General features: G+C 40.0%; 1 protein-coding gene across 3 annotated transcripts in view; it reads right to left on the reverse strand.

Annotated features, from left to right (window-relative positions):
• Positions 1-2,439: 2,439 nt before the first annotated feature.
• LOC141011832 (dynein axonemal heavy chain 11) overlaps positions 2,440-17,972 on the reverse strand; it is a 40,817-nt gene continuing 25,284 nt past the window's right edge. Inside the window, exons 59-82 of one of the 3 annotated variants that reach the window (XM_073485147.1) lie at positions 17,786-17,929; positions 16,278-16,460; positions 16,052-16,153; positions 15,816-15,950; positions 14,375-14,548; positions 14,004-14,239; positions 13,751-13,873; positions 10,531-10,735; positions 10,229-10,393; positions 9,871-10,011; positions 8,470-8,640; positions 7,936-8,058; positions 7,626-7,819; positions 7,400-7,548; positions 7,192-7,319; positions 6,628-6,855; positions 6,352-6,543; positions 5,195-5,323; positions 4,403-4,645; positions 4,140-4,322; positions 3,932-4,047; positions 3,573-3,685; positions 3,333-3,473; positions 2,440-2,687 (exon numbers count right to left, since the gene is read on the reverse strand). In XM_073485147.1, coding sequence (XP_073341248.1) covers positions 2,440-2,687; positions 3,333-3,473; positions 3,573-3,685; positions 3,932-4,047; positions 4,140-4,322; positions 4,403-4,645; positions 5,195-5,323; positions 6,352-6,543; positions 6,628-6,855; positions 7,192-7,319; positions 7,400-7,548; positions 7,626-7,819; positions 7,936-8,058; positions 8,470-8,640; positions 9,871-10,011; positions 10,229-10,393; positions 10,531-10,735; positions 13,751-13,873; positions 14,004-14,239; positions 14,375-14,548; positions 15,816-15,950; positions 16,052-16,153; positions 16,278-16,460; positions 17,786-17,929 — 3,966 coding nt within the window. Of the gene's footprint in view, positions 2,688-3,332; positions 3,474-3,572; positions 3,686-3,931; positions 4,048-4,139; positions 4,323-4,402; positions 4,646-5,194; positions 5,324-6,351; positions 6,544-6,627; positions 6,856-7,191; positions 7,320-7,399; positions 7,549-7,625; positions 7,820-7,935; positions 8,059-8,469; positions 8,641-9,870; positions 10,012-10,228; positions 10,394-10,530; positions 10,736-11,640; positions 11,799-13,750; positions 13,874-14,003; positions 14,240-14,374; positions 14,549-15,815; positions 15,951-16,051; positions 16,154-16,277; positions 16,461-17,785; positions 17,930-17,972 lie in introns of those variants that run through there. The other 2 variants (XM_073485149.1, XM_073485148.1) reach the window with 2 other exon arrangements.

The following is a 17,972-nucleotide window of genomic DNA, read 5'->3' on the forward strand; positions in this document are numbered from 1 at the left end:
TAATGCAGCCTTAAAAATCTCACTGAAGATCTATTTTTTTATAGCTTCGGTACTTTTGATTAGATAGAATGCAGATATAATTTTTGTTTTGAACGCATGGTATCAAATTATCATTACTTTTGCCAACCGTAGTACATATTAAAGTCATTTAGGAGAATGATTATACTGTCTGTTGCTAAAACATTTACAAAAGTGGTACAAGGAAAAGTGGGCAAAAGAATGCATTAAATGTGTTCATTCATGGTCTAATTAAACCTCACACAGTCTCCAGTGAAGTGAAGCTTCACTGCCTCTGTGTGCAGAACTATACTGTACATTTGTCCCATGGCCGAGACCTTTGAGGGGCCCAAGTGCTCCAGGTCACTGCAGGGCAGTTAGTTTGTGGTTCTTTAGTTAACTGTAGGTGTATTTGTTAATACTATATGCACCACTGCAATGTAGTTTTCGTGCCTTTATTTTTTTGGGTATACTAAATAATGTGCTTATTCAAGCTACCACAAACAAATTACTGATACATATACAATGAATAGAGATGGGATGGATGGTCATCACAAGCCTATACCTCTCTTATGCTATAGGGCCCTCTAGTGGGTTAATCAGGTCCTAACAATTCAAAATTGTTATTGAGTAGAAACACTATCTTTTAAATTAAATTTAAATTAAAAACACTGATTTAAGTCATACAGTAGTTTTGATCAATTTCTACTGCATTTTAAGAAGAACTAGGCTAGGTCTTACATTTCACTTGATGACAACCAGCTTCTTCACATGATTTAAAAATATAAAAAATATGGGATCTTTGTTAAATTTTTGTACATTAAAACCATGAGAACACATTGTGTTTCTCTAATGAGGCGGAGGTGTGACCCAGATGCCCTTGCTGACTTTAACCAGGTGTCCTGCTTGGCCTTTTAACATGACTATCTGTGGCACGACCCCTGCTGCGCCGGGGCCCCGTACCCTGCCATTTCCTCCCAAACACTGCCAGGCACTGTATCATTTCCCTGTCACCAAATGACTGGCTAGCTGCTGTGGCGTGCTAATGAGAGGAAGAGAGGGCAGATGAAGAGAAAGTACAGGAAGACTGGTTCTTCATTTCCCCCCCTCGCAATACAATACACAGAATCAATCCTCCGTCCTCCACTTGTCTGTCTGCAGCCACTTTGGCTGCAGGGAGAAATTAAGAGCAGCACAGCAGTTATTAGAGTTGGGGAAAATCTCATTTGAGAAGATAAGAGTGCTGATTTCTAACCAAAAGAAAAAATCAGTGGCTGTAATTTGTACATCTTAATGTCACTTGTTTATCTAAGCAGATAATATTGCACCTGTCATGTTCCTTCCTGAACATATTAATATCATAAGGCTCCTACTCTGACAGACAAATGAGCTTGTTTTAAATAATAAATGCAGCCTGTTATTCGTTTGGAAGCTACCGCTTGTCATGGCTGCACAAACTTCCCTCTTTAATTTGTGTAAAACATTTTTTCTCGCTATATCACTGTGCTGTATGATCTCAACCTTGACTCTGGAGCTCCTCCAATATTTCAATGCATCTCTGACACACAAGAGACTCCAAACCGCGCTTTTCTTGTAGCATAATCACACTTTAATCTGAGCATCTTCTCAGTTTTCAATTAACCTCAATTAAATCATTTTGAAAAGGTAACATTTTAGATAAGATGACTGTGTTCCTTTAGACTCCTTCAGAGGTTTTATTTGGTTGGTATCAAGTTAATCAGATGCTAACAGAGAGTGCAGACAGATAAAGGATGGGTAATCTAATGTGTTGCTTTCTCATAGAAAGCTATCAGCGTCTTTGAATAGGTTTCTCCAACTGGCCCCGGGTGAATGAATTACACTAGTCTGTTAGTATTCTGCCGCCGCCATACAAAAGGTCAATGTCAAATGCACCTCATTTAAAAGTCAATAGCGACCGTGCACATCATCTCCTGGGAATTCTGTCCAGGAACCCTCCAGACGGCATTGTGTATCATTCAGTTAGTAGAGGGCAGCCGGAGAGCTTTTTTAATCTTGACCTTCCAATAAAATATGCTCCCTATCCAGAATTACATGGTCTAAAATGGAGACATAAGCTCCCAACAAATCATGGCCAGACTGAGCCATCTCAAGGGAGACAGTGTTCAACAGGGTCGGACACAGACACAACAGGTTCAAGCTAAACATGTTTCTCCACCTCTTTATTTCCATTATCTTTAAATCTACACACAAACGTTCATACACTACAATGTCAGTATTGTCATGTATTAACAAAAACGGATACAATGACAGCAAGATTAAAAGTTAGTTAACATGATAAAAAAAAGCAAAATTATCACAATTAATGATTCAATACTGTCTCAAAGGAAGTATACAGCTCTAAAAATATATATTTTTAACACTGGTTGCATAATACTAACAGTGGACACTATAAAATGTGTTTCACACAGACAGCAGCAGCACCACTCCAGCTACAATCCACTTGGCAGGAGGCTGTTTGGTCCGGAGGTGGAGGGTCCACACATACGTGGGCCCGCGCTGCTTCGTGCGGTATACCGGACACTCGTAAGTACTCTTGAGCTCCTGCTCCTCTGCAGGAATGGCTCTAACATACAGCACTGGCATGGCAGGGGTCAGATCCCTCAGAACAGCCTCGGAGATGAGTCCAGACTGAGTGTCCCAGCGCGCTCCTGAGAGGACACAGGACATGCAGAACTCTAGGTTTGACTGGTCATACTCACAGAGACATATACTGTCTATACTACTGGGAGAATGGTCTCTTCTTCCATCTGGTTTATCTTAACAACAGTTGCACTAGCAGGCTTTATTGGTGCTTCAATGATTGTTCTCTGCCATTAAAGGAGTCCAACAAAGCCTGTTTTTGTGAGGGGTTAAAGTTGATGACAGACATTGCTGCTTTTGAACTGTTAATTGCAAAGACTAATAATTACCAAGGAAAGTTTTTTGAAGTTTGGTCTAATTTTTTTAATGTACATTAAAAAAGGAAACATAAATGAATGAAAATATTGTTAATGTTTTGGGGAAAACGTGCTACTTAATATGTGACACTGGTATTTTAGTTTATTTAGACTTGTAGACTATAGACTGTGTTTAGACTGTAACCCTTTTTATCCATTTCTTTAGACTGAACAGGACCCGATCTTTTTTGTTTTCTTTGTCCATTGTTCTTCAATTATTTATTGCTATTGGCTTACATTGCATTATGCTGTTTATAAATTGGAAAACAAACAAACAAAAAAACATGAATTATAAACAAATCTGTAATTAATTAGGTACAAGAGGGTGCTTTGGATAAATGTTAGATTAATTCTGACCTTCCATGAAGAGTCCATGGATGTAGGCCCCCTCCCTAGGCGGATGCCCAAAGTCGTCTTTCGTCTTCTTTGTTACATCCACAGTCAGAGTCATCTTGTCCAGGGGCCACTGATTCTTGCGAGCAATGCTCTGCAGCACAGCTGGACAAAAGAAAAAACACACTGCATGTTAATGTTTCTGGTGCACGTCATCTAAATCATGTGACTTATTGGTTTTGAGATTGTTGATTTTGATCTCACCAGTGAGGAAAGACTGTGGGTTGAAGAGTCCTGAGAGCCAAACAACTGCAGGAAGAACCAAGTCCTGAGTCCAGCTGTCCAGCTCTCGACAGCTACTCATTAGATCACTAAACCTGTAAAAGAAAATCTATTAATTAACGAGACATATTGTTGCTTGAAGCCTTCACAATGTGCAACTGATACTGCCTTCATGTTTAAAGACATTTCTTCCACGTTTATTGACAGAATTTTTGACTACAATTAACAATTCAGTGCATCTCTAGGAAACATAATACTGTCAAGGGCACAATAAAAAGCAAATAATAAAGGATATTGCATATTTATTAAAAAATAAAGTATTATTTGGAAGGAGTGGTTACCACTGTGCCAGTGATTTAGTGGAGGGATAAGCCAGTCTGGCCCAGGAATCTGGGACAGAGTCAGTGAACAGAGCTGACTGCAGCGTCTCCATATTGTAGGACATAGTGAGTTCTCCCTGTGGACATAGAAATCCTCATTAATACTACAGGATCTTACTGCTGATAACAGTGTTTCTTATTATATAATGTATGTCACAGTAGACTGTACCTTCAGGCCAAGATCCAGCTCATTAAGGGACCTCCTTATTTCTGCCAGCAGAAGATTCATGCGCTCACATTCCTGGAAACAGACTAAAATGTAGGGGCTTCGCTTTGTTGTCTTTGAGATTATCTCTGCCATGTTATACTCCTCAGGAAGCTTCTCAAGGATATCTTCAATGACAGACTTGACCTGACAATTACACATATGCATGGTTAGATTATTGTATTATGTGATGCTTTTTCTCAATAATGGTTCTTCTGTCTCCACACCTTCTCCTCTGAGCTCTGAGCTGCACCCTCTCCTCTGGAGGACTCCTGGGGCTGCAGTTCCAGCAGAGTCCTTAAGAGGTTGTCTGAGGTGACGGTGAGGCACTCCAGCTCAGCATTTGGATGTAGACCATACAGAGTGGGGTTCTCGGATGGGAGGTGTTCATCGATATAACTGTGGTAACCACTGTAATCCATGAATGGAGGGGTCAGGAATCCAGGGCACAGAAAGAGCTCGCCTTCAAACTATAGATTGGAAATTTGAAAAGAGGAAAACATCTAGTTCAGGTCACTATTTAACATACAGCAAGATGAGCATTCAACCTTTAAACTACCCTCGTAGATCAGTGGCTGTTAGCTTGGTGGTGAAGGTGAACTGGCAGAGATGAAACAGATAGATTCCAGTTGAAGCATCTATCAACTAAACCAACGCTAAAGAGTAAATTACCAAATAAACCCCTAATAATGCTTGCAGTGGAGCTGGCAGACACATTATGGGCAACGTACAGAGAGATAACACGACCAAAGTGAGGGTGGAAAAAGTGCAATAGTGCAGTTTAGGTTTACATCCCAAGAGGGCACCCTTTACCTTAACAATAACACAAAGAAATTCAAAACAGCTTTGACTGTTTGGCACATTCAAATTGAATGTATCCAACTTAACAAATAGTGACTTTTTATATAAAAAAGATCATGCAATTAAATTAACTTTTGGTGTGATTGTTTTGTTGAAACAAAAAACAAAAGAAAGAATGAACAGATTCTCCTTACACAGCAACATCAACACTGACTTACCATTTTTGGGTGCATGAACTCTTGCAGATAGGTCTTACACAGTCTTCTGTCCCAGTCATCAGTGATGTGTCCTCCATACATGATCTCCCCGAAAAGATAACACAAGTCCTCCCAGGGCACCTGCATGGACTATAAATACACTTAGTCTGTGGGCTGATATTTAAAACATAAGAAAACAATTTGTATTTCAATAATAGGAGTATCTTAAGCTGCAAAGACTAAAGATAAAGTTTGTTAAAATTATTTTGAGGATATCAAAAGTATTTCAGGATCAGCTCACAGTTTTCAGCTTTACATTATTCAAACCCCCCTTTGGAACTTCAAGCAGTAACTGCATGATCTCTTTCCAAATGAGCTCCGTAATAATGATAAAGGTAGGGAAATGTAACAGAATTATGTTTCTTTACACACACTGATCTAATGTATGACAGAAGAGTCTTTTCCTCAGCGGGAGATTATGATCCGTGAGGGTGAAGGAGGAAGAAAAGAACCTGTGATTCATAACAAATTACAAAAGCTGGAGGTTCACAATCATTTGTACCTGTATTGTTTTGCAAATTGCTTCCTTCATCAGCTCTAATTGCAGTGATCACTTATGTAGCGTTGTGAACTGTCACATTGGCTGCATGTAATTACATTTAGGATTACGCTTCATTGCCCTCCTAATGAATTCTCTGTATACGCACATACAGGTTACTGTTTGGTTAACATAATGAAGGACATTCGTTTTTGGAGGGCAGAATACCTAGGAGACATAATTGGTTGTGACCAGAGTAATAGGAGTTCTAAGAGAAATGCATTAGGAGTTGTGAGGGGTGCAGCACCCCAAGAATGGATTTTTTGTCTTCATGAAATAAAGCTAAATTATAGGTTGCGTGTTCATAGTTATAAGAGAAAAAATGTGGAGGAAAAAAAAGACGAGAATGAGCATTTTTCACAAATAACAGTGGAACAAAAGATTTCAATAAGTAATTGGATACACTACTGTAATTCAACATCCCTGTCTGACAATAATTTCACTGCAAACACCATTATCATTATAAATCTACAAAGCTTAAGAGGGTAGTGGTAAAAAACAAATTAAAAGTTTTATGAATATCAACAAGAATATTAATAAAATATAAAGAAAGAAATGTTGTAAGTGGCAAAAAAAATACTTTGGTGTTGGCCTCCAAGTAGTTGTACAAGACGCTGGCTGAGATGGTGAGGTCTCCAGTGCTGAAGGGGTACTTATGGTTCCACCCCTGGGGACCAAATTTACGGCGCTCTGTGACACAGGCGTGAAAGAAGCAGAGGGAGAAGAACATGGAGTTGAACTCCTGCTCTCTGGAACACATATCCAGAGTGTCCTGAAAAGGAAAAGAGAGAGGTATACATTGAAAGTAAATGCAGATGAATGCAGTTTTATAAATAATTTTAAGTTTTCAACACACTTGACTGAAGTTGTTGAGGGCTGCATGCAGGCTGGCGCTCATGCCAGTGGGGGGTTCATTGGTGATTTTGATGGCATTCTCCAGTATGCCTCTGGGGATGACGTGCTGCTCTGGGGTTGGTGCTGGTTCTCCGGTGATGAACACCCTGTAGTCTGGGTGACTGTCCACCGCGGCTGTCTCCAGAAGAGCGTCCAGAGAAGGCAACCAGCGAGCCACCAGGTGTACATTCTGAACAAATACAGGCAGATTATATTAATGCTTGATGAAATAAATTCATTTTTTATGTGTTGTATATTTGTGTTCATTTGTGAAAGATTCAAATGTCTTTCTATGCTCTGAATTAGTAAGAGAACCTTGAGCGGCTCACTTCCCTGCAGGCTTCTCCTCTTTAAAGGAGGCATTTATGGAGCTTATCTAGCCAATTATGGTTTTTATTGAACCAAATTGAGTTTATTTCTCTTGCGCGTGGGGTGAGATGATATCATTAGGTGCATTACAGGCTGGCTGGAAGAGCAGCTTGAAGCCACTACAGTAGCCTAGTCGCTGAATAGAAATGCTTCCTACCTGCAGAATGACCCAGTGTCCCAGTTTAGATGCATTCTTCAGAACCCTCTCAGCAACTTTCTCCTGCCCCTGTCCCAGGGATACATTGTGCAAAGTGCCCTGCTCTATGGAAAATCCAAGCTTCAGTCCTGCAAAGAGAGGATATTTAGAATTTTTATCCCGACCAAGTGATACAGGCTGTGCAATTAACAAACAATAGGCAAAATACCTAGCTTCTCTACATCTTTAAGTGGATCTACTCCAGGTGACAGGATGAAGAACACAGGGGTTGATGAGCCACTATCCTCATACAGCTTGTCGAATTCCAGCCTGGCAGCCTCCACATATTTTGCCCCCATGCTTTCCTCCACAAAGTTCCTGCCAGGAAACATTGTTGAAAAGCTTAGTGATTTACAGCACTTACAGATATGAATGTGCATTGGCCTTTTACACACCTTAGTGTATAGGTCATCCTGTCAGGGCGAAGTGCTCGAAGGATGATGAGTTTCTGGAGGGAACTTTTATTCTTCCAGTCCTGGGGGAGTCTCTCCTTTTCCGGACACCTGGACTCTATGATCTTCCTCCAACGCTTTGGTGAGCTCTCCACGTCTCTGTCGAGTCCACTGAAGTCCTCCATTGTAGAAATTGTCTATATCCGAATAACAGATATTTTTAGACCTTTCTATGCAGTGGAAAATGGCATGTAGTGATAACCTGTGGGCTAACAAGAATGAAAATGTGACCCTCACATATGTTAGACTGTACCTTGATGGCTCCCCAGGCATGTGGAGAGAGGAAGGACACAGGACTAACTCTGCTAGCTTCCACAGGGAAACACAGCAGGAAGTCAAACTCCTGAGCATCAATCAGGCCCTGCTTGAGCAAAATCTGTGGGGAAGAACCAAGAGCAGTTTGTAATGATCTATGCCGTATTGATCTCTTTCCAGTCATTTCCACAATAACTGAAAACTGCAAGAAACCTCACAAACTCACAAAGGCCGAATCAGTGCCCCTGAATGTGAAACTGCCACATGAAGGACAGCCTTCAGAGCAGCACAATTTCTAAGATGAAAACAGTTGGCGCAATGACAGATAATTGCATTATGCCATCAGAACCAACCCCCTTGTCAGAACCAACTGTCTGAACAGCAGCCATGGGGGAAGGTGTGAGAGGTAATCAATAGCAGCGTATGGTCCTGCTGACTGCTTTTAATTGAAGTTAATGTGGGGGCAGAAAAGTACTTTGATTGATGAGGATGACAGGAGGCCCCACCTTTGAGGCGGCCCTGAGTCCCTCACCTGGAAGGCAGTGTGTGACAAGAAGGTTAACTTGTCTCTCTCAAACAGGCCCTGGCTGGTGTACAGGAATACAGAATAGGTGATGGCCTCAGTGAGGGTGAGCACTCGGGTCTTCACGTCCTCGTCCCATTCTGCACGCTCCATTGCTTTGTTAAACACTGAGTTAAAGGTCTGGAAGACAACCAAAAGGAGGACAGTGCTCTTGATAAAGAATACATACATGCAGCCAGGAACACAGCAACCATTTGTTTTGGTATGGAAGCACATTTTTAAAGGGCTAGTTTACTCCAAAATTTAAAATACATATTTTTCTTCTTAAATGTACTGCTATTTATTGATCTAGATTGTTTTGGTTTGAGTTGGCCAGTTTTGGTGATATCAGCAAGAGAGATGTATGGCTACTCTTGAATTTAATGGTATTAGATTCATTTGGCTTGTGGTGCTCCCAAAAACACACATTTTTAAAAAAAAAATTAACAACAATGTCTCTTTTCAGAAATTATGACTCAGTTACGCAAGATAATCCACAACTGTTGTGATCAATTTCATGTAGGGAGTATTTTCTTTCCAATGAGCTTGAATTTTTCCCAGTGGCCAATCTTGGTATTGCAGCTAAAAAGTCCCCAGCAACCCAAAAAGCATTTTCCCCATTGACTGCCATCTAAAAGAAAAGCTTGTAAAACAGTTAACAGGAAACCTCGAAGCAAAGGTCAATACTGATCCATGGAGGTTTTATATATTTGTAAAACTATCACTATCCTTTAGTGAGGAAAGCGATTTAAAAGTCTGTAATGTCATCACAGAAAATCTATTCCGTGGGCCACATAACCAAGAAGTAAGCACGGAAAGATTGAAAGCTTTTTTGCTGTATGCGTCAGGTGAGCAATTCTCATTGAACTGAATAGACCCCATCTTTGCATTCACTGTATAGTTCCTGTGCATAAATCTATGGTCACAAGAAGGTCTGTAGACTATCTTGAGTAAGATTTCTTTCTAGAAAGAGACTTTCCTGTTGAGTTGTTCTAACTTGTATATTTCTAGTGCTATGAGCGCAACAAGCCGAGTGCCATCTAATTCCATTATATTTGAGAGAAGACAGACATCTCTACAGCCGATATCTCCAGAACTCAGTAACTCACATTAAAACAATCGACATGAATGAACAGCATTACAGGAAAAGAGGAAAAATATATATGTTGTTGATTTTCAGGTGAACTATCCCTTTGAGCTCATTTGTACAGCCAGGGTTTTGCTTAAATAATTTAGTCACCAAGACAAACAAAAATTACAAACTCAAAAAAATCCAGCCGAATACTTCTCAAAGTGGACTCTGAGCTTTGCTAAAATCCTACAAAAAACAATGTGCGTCCCCTGAGAGCACCACAGGGCTAAAGGTTTCACCTTGAGAGAAAACTGGTACATGAGGTTAATCTTGCTGAGGTCATTGATGATGAAGAAGAGGAGTGACGCTCTCTCAGCTGCTGGGCGGTATAGTTCTCGAGCCTCGTTGATCTTTGTCTCATTCTCTCTGGCCTCCACCACCTGTGTGTTCCAATTGCAAAAAATGAGCTATTAGGCTCTCAGTCATGCTCCAAAACCCTCTCATTACACATATTCCTAACTACAAATCATTTGCAGCTAATTCAATAAAATGAGGCGCTTCCTGTGTGACATTCAAAAATACTTGAGTGACTGAAAATCACATGCACTTGAGTACAGTGGGACAACTGAGAGGACCCTGTTGGTGTAATAACCTCACCTTGCACTGAATGTGAGCGGCTGTGTTCTTGGTGTTTTCGAGTTGCTCCACCAGAGAAATATTACCCAGAAAATTACCATGGGCTGCAGAGAGCCGATTCAACAGGTCATCCTCCAGCCTCTTGAGCTCAATCTTGAAGTGGTTCTGCTGCGTGGTCAGCTCCATCTTCAGAAACATGCACAAAACAGTTCAGGCTTTTCTACTCGGCATTATGGACTGATGTCTTGCATGTCAAATTGTGAAAGAATCACTTTACTGTAGGTGTAACAGTCTATATCCTTTATAAAAGCATAAGAATTCACCTTTAGCGTCTCCAGGTCGGGCCTTTCACGGGACACTACCTGTCCCAGCAGCTGTTCCTCAAGGCCCACAGGAGTCACGGTGAAGTTGATGAGGGTGGTCTGGGCCTGGAGCTCAGGAGGGAAATGGGGATTGGCCAACTTGGTGTGCATAATAAGTTGAAAGTCGCTGTTGTATTCACACTCCTTGCCCCCAATTTGAATGTACCTGGATAACAGGAGAGTTACATTTTAACAAATTACAATTTAACTTCATGTACATTTCAAAAACTCAGTTTTGCAGCTGCTGTAGACAGTATTTGACTCAAACTTTACTGTAGATCTATATGACAAATCAGTTACAACTCGAAGGTCCACTTACTAGCTTTTTTCTATGCTTTAAACCATATCATATGGCCTTAATCTTGATAAAAAAATAAGCTTGAAACTTCACGCATATCTGTTAGGCAAGCATGGACTTAAGGAAATCCTAAAAGTACCACAGTTGAAATCTGAACAGTAACTAAGCTTGTGCGTTTACAGATCCCTCTTCATGTAAACTGGGCAAACTACTTGGTTGAAAGCTTTAGAAAAAGCTAGTTGGTGGAATGTGAATCTGGAATTAATTGTTTTTCCAAGGTCAAGAGTGAGCTTTTAAATTATACATAACTGTACTGTAAAACTCTTTTATCTGCTTGGCAAGAACACAGAATATAATTGCAAAAATGGCGGTGAGTTAAACCCGCTGTAGTTGGTTTTGTCTTACCATCAAGTTACATATACATTAACTTTGAAAGTGAGAAAGTGATATAGTAATGATTATTAGATGACGACTAATAAAAGCATCACAAGCTGATGTCAAAATTATTAAGACAATAAAAAAAGAAGAAAAAGAAAAATAATAATGATGATGTAGCAGTGTAAAATCCTCTGTATCTTGAAAGCTTTTATGACCCATCAAACCTCTCACTTTCACGCAATGCAACTTTAACAGAGGAAAGAACTTCACTGCAGCTCCAAATGTCACTTACACTGGAGACAAATAATCCTGAAAAAATATGAAAGATTATCACCGCAGCAGCCAATATTTATCTGTTCCTGCGTTTCAATTAAATTAGCACTGGCTTGACGAACCTGGTGGCTTTTCATTTTTCTCTAATTACCCCTTGGATGTCAGGCAAGGCCCCAATTTTACGGCACAGGTTCCTCATGGCCTGGGTCTGGTTCAACTCTATATCTTCACAAGCCAGAATTAATGTACTATTGATAGAACCATTACTCCACCAAATTAAAGTCCGTGCTGATGGATTGGCTTGTAGTCTTCCGTCAGCCATGAAAGGAATAATTAGTATTCATTACTTCACACTCTACAACATTCCAATTATTAATGAACTTCAGCTGTGGATCCCTACCAGATCCATCATGGCTGCCCCCAGCACGTTGTATTAATCATCGACAGAAACAAGTGTGTGGGTCATCTACAAGGGATAAACTTATAATCAGATTTACTATGATGAATTGTTACGTCTGGACAGACAGGACTCCAGAAGACGTTCAATGAACATGCGCCAAGATATTCAATATTCATGGCCATATATAGATCAGAGCAAGGAAGATGTAAACATTTTTGAGGAGGGAAGTCAAAGCATAATGTCAATATGTGGTATTTTCTATTTATTCTGCTGTTGGTTGTCCTGTTTAGGAAATTTGCTGGAATTTGCCTGTTGAGTGTAATTGGTAAGTGAACGAAGGTAATTACAGAGCAGCTATTTTGGTGCTGCTGTTATATTTCTGAAGTGGAGTGAAGTGGGCAGCAGAAGTCATGTTTAAAAGTCAGACAGATTTACCAAATGCAGGGTGTGCCAAACAAGTGCCAGTTTGGAGAAATGTCTAGACCAAATGTTTCTAACAATGTTCAAACCTTAAGAAATAATTTTTATTTAATGTAACGGTGCGTTTCATTTGACTGCCTGTTGCTGTAACTTCCAGGGAAACAGCAGATGATACGTCAAAGAGTGAGAAAGGTACTGTAGTCTGCACGTGACTAAATGTAGTGAATACAACTTTAATAAATTAAATTGCCTGTAAACATTTCTGTCTGAGTCGCATCAGATAGACTTTCGTTGGCATTGGTGGTTGTTTAACAATGATAACAAAAACTCCTATAATCCAAGGCTACTTCACAGCATCATCGAGACTCCTCCTGGCAGAAATGACATACTGTGCCTTTAAACAACACAAATACCCCAATGTGAACTAAATTCTTGACAATTAACATCACGTTATGATTTAAGATAATCCAGATGCAGCGAGTCATCGTATTGAGTGTAAAGCTGATTTATTCATGTTATTTACGAAAAAATGAAAGCAGGTAAATTGCAGAAAATCACCCATCAGCGTTATGAAATGAGTGAAGCCGAATTGAATGATGGACGACCACTGAATTTAGTGTGTAACTTGCCATCTTTTTGTCCGTGACAGGAGTCCTTATACATAACCATGACTGCCCTCGATTCAGCTTTTACACTGAGGCTCAGCTGTTCAATATTCATTACATCTAAAGAATATGAACACACAAATATACATCTATCACCCATCTTGAGAGGCCGATCAATACACTGGCCTCAGGGATTCGGAACACGCGCTGCAAATTCATTTATAATCTAAAGAGTGGGCAATAATAATGCATTCAGTCATGTCTTACCGGTGTTTCAATGCTCGGTGAGATTCAACCATCTGGTAAATCTGCTGCTATTGTCTAACACCACAGATGCACTGGGATGAGTTGTGGGCATATTGAGTTGTGGAGCAACAGGGATACAAAAACCATACATTGATTTAACATGTTTTTGGTGTCCAACAGCCCCATGCTAAATAGCTTCTACAAAACAAAAAAATAACTACTATTGAGCTGGTTTGATTCTTTATATATTATTTTCTTATACAGCAATGTACATTAGGGCATATGATTCAGGATTAGTGGGAATGATTATTTTTGCATTTTCACATCAACTATTTAAATCATGATGGTGTGACATTTGTTGGGTCTGAACCAAAGAAACATGTTTTCTTACATCTGGAGAACAAGATTTGTACTCCAGGACATCTCTGCAGTACTACAGAACTTCAGTATAATGCTGTTTTGTCACACATTTGACCTTTATCAAAAAAAATCGAAGCTTCTGCGATTTGGATTAATTGTGCAGCCATTATGTAAATGTAATGTTGTTGTTTCGGTACCAACCTTCCTCTTTTGATTGTGTTTCTGCCCAGAAGATACTCCAGGACTGGGTCAACCTTTTCTGGCAGATTTTCTATCAGCACAGTTTCACCACAGGCAAGGGCTTGTTCAATGACATCTAGATACCTGCAGAATAATAATAATAATAATAATAAAATGTATTTTCACGTGCACATTTTTATGGTATATTAGCACTCCCTGACATATTAAAGCAGTACACTGTGATTGCCAATAGACGATGGACAGCTCCTCTCACCCTCTCTGTCCCAGCTGCACCACCCTCAGCTCAGGACCTAGCCGGTTTCGGATCCACTTGATGCCCTGCTGCTGTGGGTCAATGATGAGTGGCCAACGCTCACTGGTGGTCAGGATGGCAGCGTTCTCTGTGGACATCCTATCATTTGGCAGGCCCTGGTTATGCCAGGCAGCCACAGTGGCATCATCTGTAAGCATGAGGATTGGATCCAGGCCGTCTGTCAGGGGTACAGAGACCTGGAACAGAAACAGAGGAATGATGTCACTCTAGTTGGAGCGTTTCTGGCGGCACGGTGAGCTCCAGTCCACAGACTTAACTGTTTACTCTCTAAACGTCTGCAGTGTAAACAACACAAATGATGGGGATCTTACCTTCTGAGATTTAAGGAAAGGGATCCATGCGTCGTTAAGGAGCTCCACACGATACTGCCTGGTAAAGTAACCCACGTAGGAAACGAATGCTGAAGTGATGAGGATGTCACCACACAGAGTTTTCTGTTGCTTTTGATACTGAACAATTGCCTGGCTCCAGCGCTCCTTCTCTGACTAAAAGACACAAAGACCAGGGTTCAATATACTTCTTTTTTAAATTAATAGGTAATACAAAAAACTGCTCCACACTGCAGGGAAATGTACACACTTCCCACTCCATTTAATGTACACGCCGAGAAGATGTGAGCAATAAAGCATACAAATGCAATTCCCTTAAAACAGCTTTGGAAGTTTGGCTGTAGGTTCACTCAGCATCAATTCAGCATTAATTTAAACCTTCAATACTATGACTGTGACAGCACTACAACGATAAATCATGCGTAGCATTTTCTTACAAGGGGCTGTGGATGTAGAATATGTCACATAATAAATTCTCAGACAGTTAAAAATCACTATAATTTTACTCTAATGTATTATGGATTGCCTGTAATATCACTCAGTCTGGGGTGAGACATTGTTAATTTCCAACAGCTGTTGAGGCTTTGAGGTAAGTTAATGATTAAATATAGACGGCCTGATTTATTAGTCTGAACACTATTGCTTCCAGGTCAATGCCATAAAGACAAAACATTTATCTTGATATGCTTAAAAGCCAAGCTGTTCCATGCAAACCACATTTATTTTCTGGAAGAAGAAAGTCGAACTTGGCCACTGAAATGGCCATCTTTTATTTCATATTAGCATCCATAAAGATAATAGATACTGTAGCTTGAAAAGGGAATGCACAGGAAGGAGAAAGAGTTGAATATAATATCAACATATTAATTATGCAGCATTCAACATTTATATATTCTATACATTTATATTCAATACTTCCCCTTGATACTTTTTCAATTTGTTGAAAAAATCTTGAGTGATTAATTATTTCATTATTATAGCACAGAAATGTGCACACACACACACACATGCTGTGTCTATAGTATATATAGTAAATACACATACATTCTGTACGCACACAACCTGTCTCCTACACTGACTGAGAGCAGTGATAGTGTAGCATTCCTGTCATCTCTCTTCCTTTCTCCATTTGGAAACTGTTCAGGCAGCCAGTTGCCCGGTTCAGCCATGCGTTCTCTGTGGTCCAGCCCTCTCTACCTGTCTCACAAGTCCCCAGTATGCTGCTGGGCCAGGCTGTAAAATCTCCCTCTGCCTGATCCACTCACACAACTGTCAGGCTATCCTGCCAGGACATAACAACTTCTAGTCCAGATTACTGATGCAATTCGATCACCAGCACCTCTCCATGCATGCGTCCGGCAAATTGACAGTTTACTTTATGCCAGGTCGGCCCCAATGACACCACCAAACTCCCCTTGTTTACCTCTAAGCCTTTTACTAGTCGGTTGGCCAGCTCTATGGTCTGGTTGGTATGCGTCACCTCCTCCTGACAACTGATTTTCTCAGCTATAGCCTTTTCAAAATGAGCTGTTAGGCTCTGGAGGCTGGCATCAAGATCCTGAAGAAACAAACCAAAGAAAGCCACGGATATTAGAAAACAGTCAAGAAAATCTAGCTTTTAGACTAGTGTCGTAAGTATAATAATAACTTTCCACTCACTGCCAATTTCTTTTGAACTGTTAACAGTCTGGCTGTTGCTGCTTCTAGTTCTGCATTAGCTTGTGATAATGCATGCCTCTTTGGAGTCACTTCACAATAAATCTGCAGACAAAAAGGGGATGTACTTTGTGTAAAAAAGTCCACAATGAAGAACCAACATTCTTGCAGAGTACAAGAAAACTTATTATTGTAATTTATTACAACCGTTCTGAAAGCATTGCCTGACCTCATAGTATCTGACAATGTTAATAGTCCAAGCACAGAGACCAGCTGCAGCGGTAGATTTGGTCCGGACTAGATCAGGGTGGAACTCTGGGTTTCTCAAATACTCTTGTTTCACCACAGTCAAACAGGACTCAGGGATGTGCTCCTTGTCATATGATACCAAGGCCTGCAGGAAATCATCCACCTGAGAGACATAAGCACAAAAACAGTGCGATATTAACACCTGCACTGATGGCAGTCAAAAATCTGCCGCTATTACAAAGAATTACCTCATTAATAAAACATGAAAATGAGACACAAATGTCACAAATCAGAGTTTGATACAAGAATATGGTGTTTGCAAAAGAGACTCACACAACAAGGATTATGACTTTTTTCTCCATTAAACTCAAGGTTCCTACACCTTTACTTTGGGCTAAGCACTTTTCAAGCATTTTCAAGGTGTATTTTCAAGCTTTTACAGCGACTTATATCTGTGGTAAATTAGAATGTGTTTATATACATTTATATACAATTATATACTCAAAATGATTATTTCACTTCATCACATTAAATCTGATGTTGCTGTGCTATAGTCAACCAAAATTACATTTTGTGAGAGCATTCTACATGAGAGTGACAAATTAAAGGAAAACACAATAAGGTTTCATGGTTCCAAACGTGTCAACAATCTCACCACCCTGCATACTACATAACCTGTCTGAGCTAATATAAAACAATTTATTATGAAAGTAATGCAGTTGCATTTTCAAGGAGTGTCTGTACTATCCTAAATCCAAGCACTTCAAAACATTAGATTAAAATTAAAATATTTTCAAGGATTTCCAGCACCCACACAAACCCTGTTAACTCCACACAAGTGATGTCACCTCTGTTGTTCTGTTACATTTATGCATAGAATTGGTATGGACAAATTGGACAAATAATTAAAGTTTAATGATACTGAAAGATCTCTCATAGACTCTACTGTGAGACTGAAAAAAATCTAACGATGACTCCCTGTGTGCCCCTATATATGCATCTTTAAAATCATTGCAATTTTTCCCCATTGAATGCCACAAACCTCTCCTTTTTACACCTGTTGCCCACCTACAGCCACACACCCCTAAGTGAAAATGAGCTTTTTAGCCTTATGTTGTAGTCTTGATGTTTTTTTTCCTAAAATCATGTATATAAGAAGCATGCATCAGAATAAAATCTGATGAACCAATCAATACATTTAAAAAATCACTATGTTTAAAATGCTAAAAAATATTCTTTTGGGACAGAAAGAACTGATCCCTGTTTTATGCTAAATTCTCTTGCTTTTAAAAAAACAAATACATTCCTTTAGGGCCACACAGAGTCAGATTGACACACTTGCTCACTGACTGACTGAGCATATTCATAGAGACATCCGGCTGTAATGTGAGCATTGGATAGATGCTGGGCAGGGCCAGGGTCAAGGCCCACACACAAATTAGATTGGCATTAATCAGGCAGATGTGATTGACATGATGACAGCTTAACCTTGCCCATGAAGGCCCGCGCCGCCTTCCAGCTCCGATCCTTAGGCACTCGACCGCGGGGAGCTAGCAGAACCATCACAGCTGCTGCAACATTGATCACTGCATTTGGAGGGTTTGGAAAGGCCTTCAGCTCCGTTAGATTCACCTAAAAAACGGTCACAAAAAATCTAATAAAATCTCAAGAACGA

The sequence above is a fragment of the Pagrus major genome, chromosome 17, assembly GCF_040436345.1.
Source record: "Pagrus major chromosome 17, Pma_NU_1.0".
NCBI lineage: Eukaryota > Metazoa > Chordata > Actinopteri > Spariformes > Sparidae > Pagrus > Pagrus major.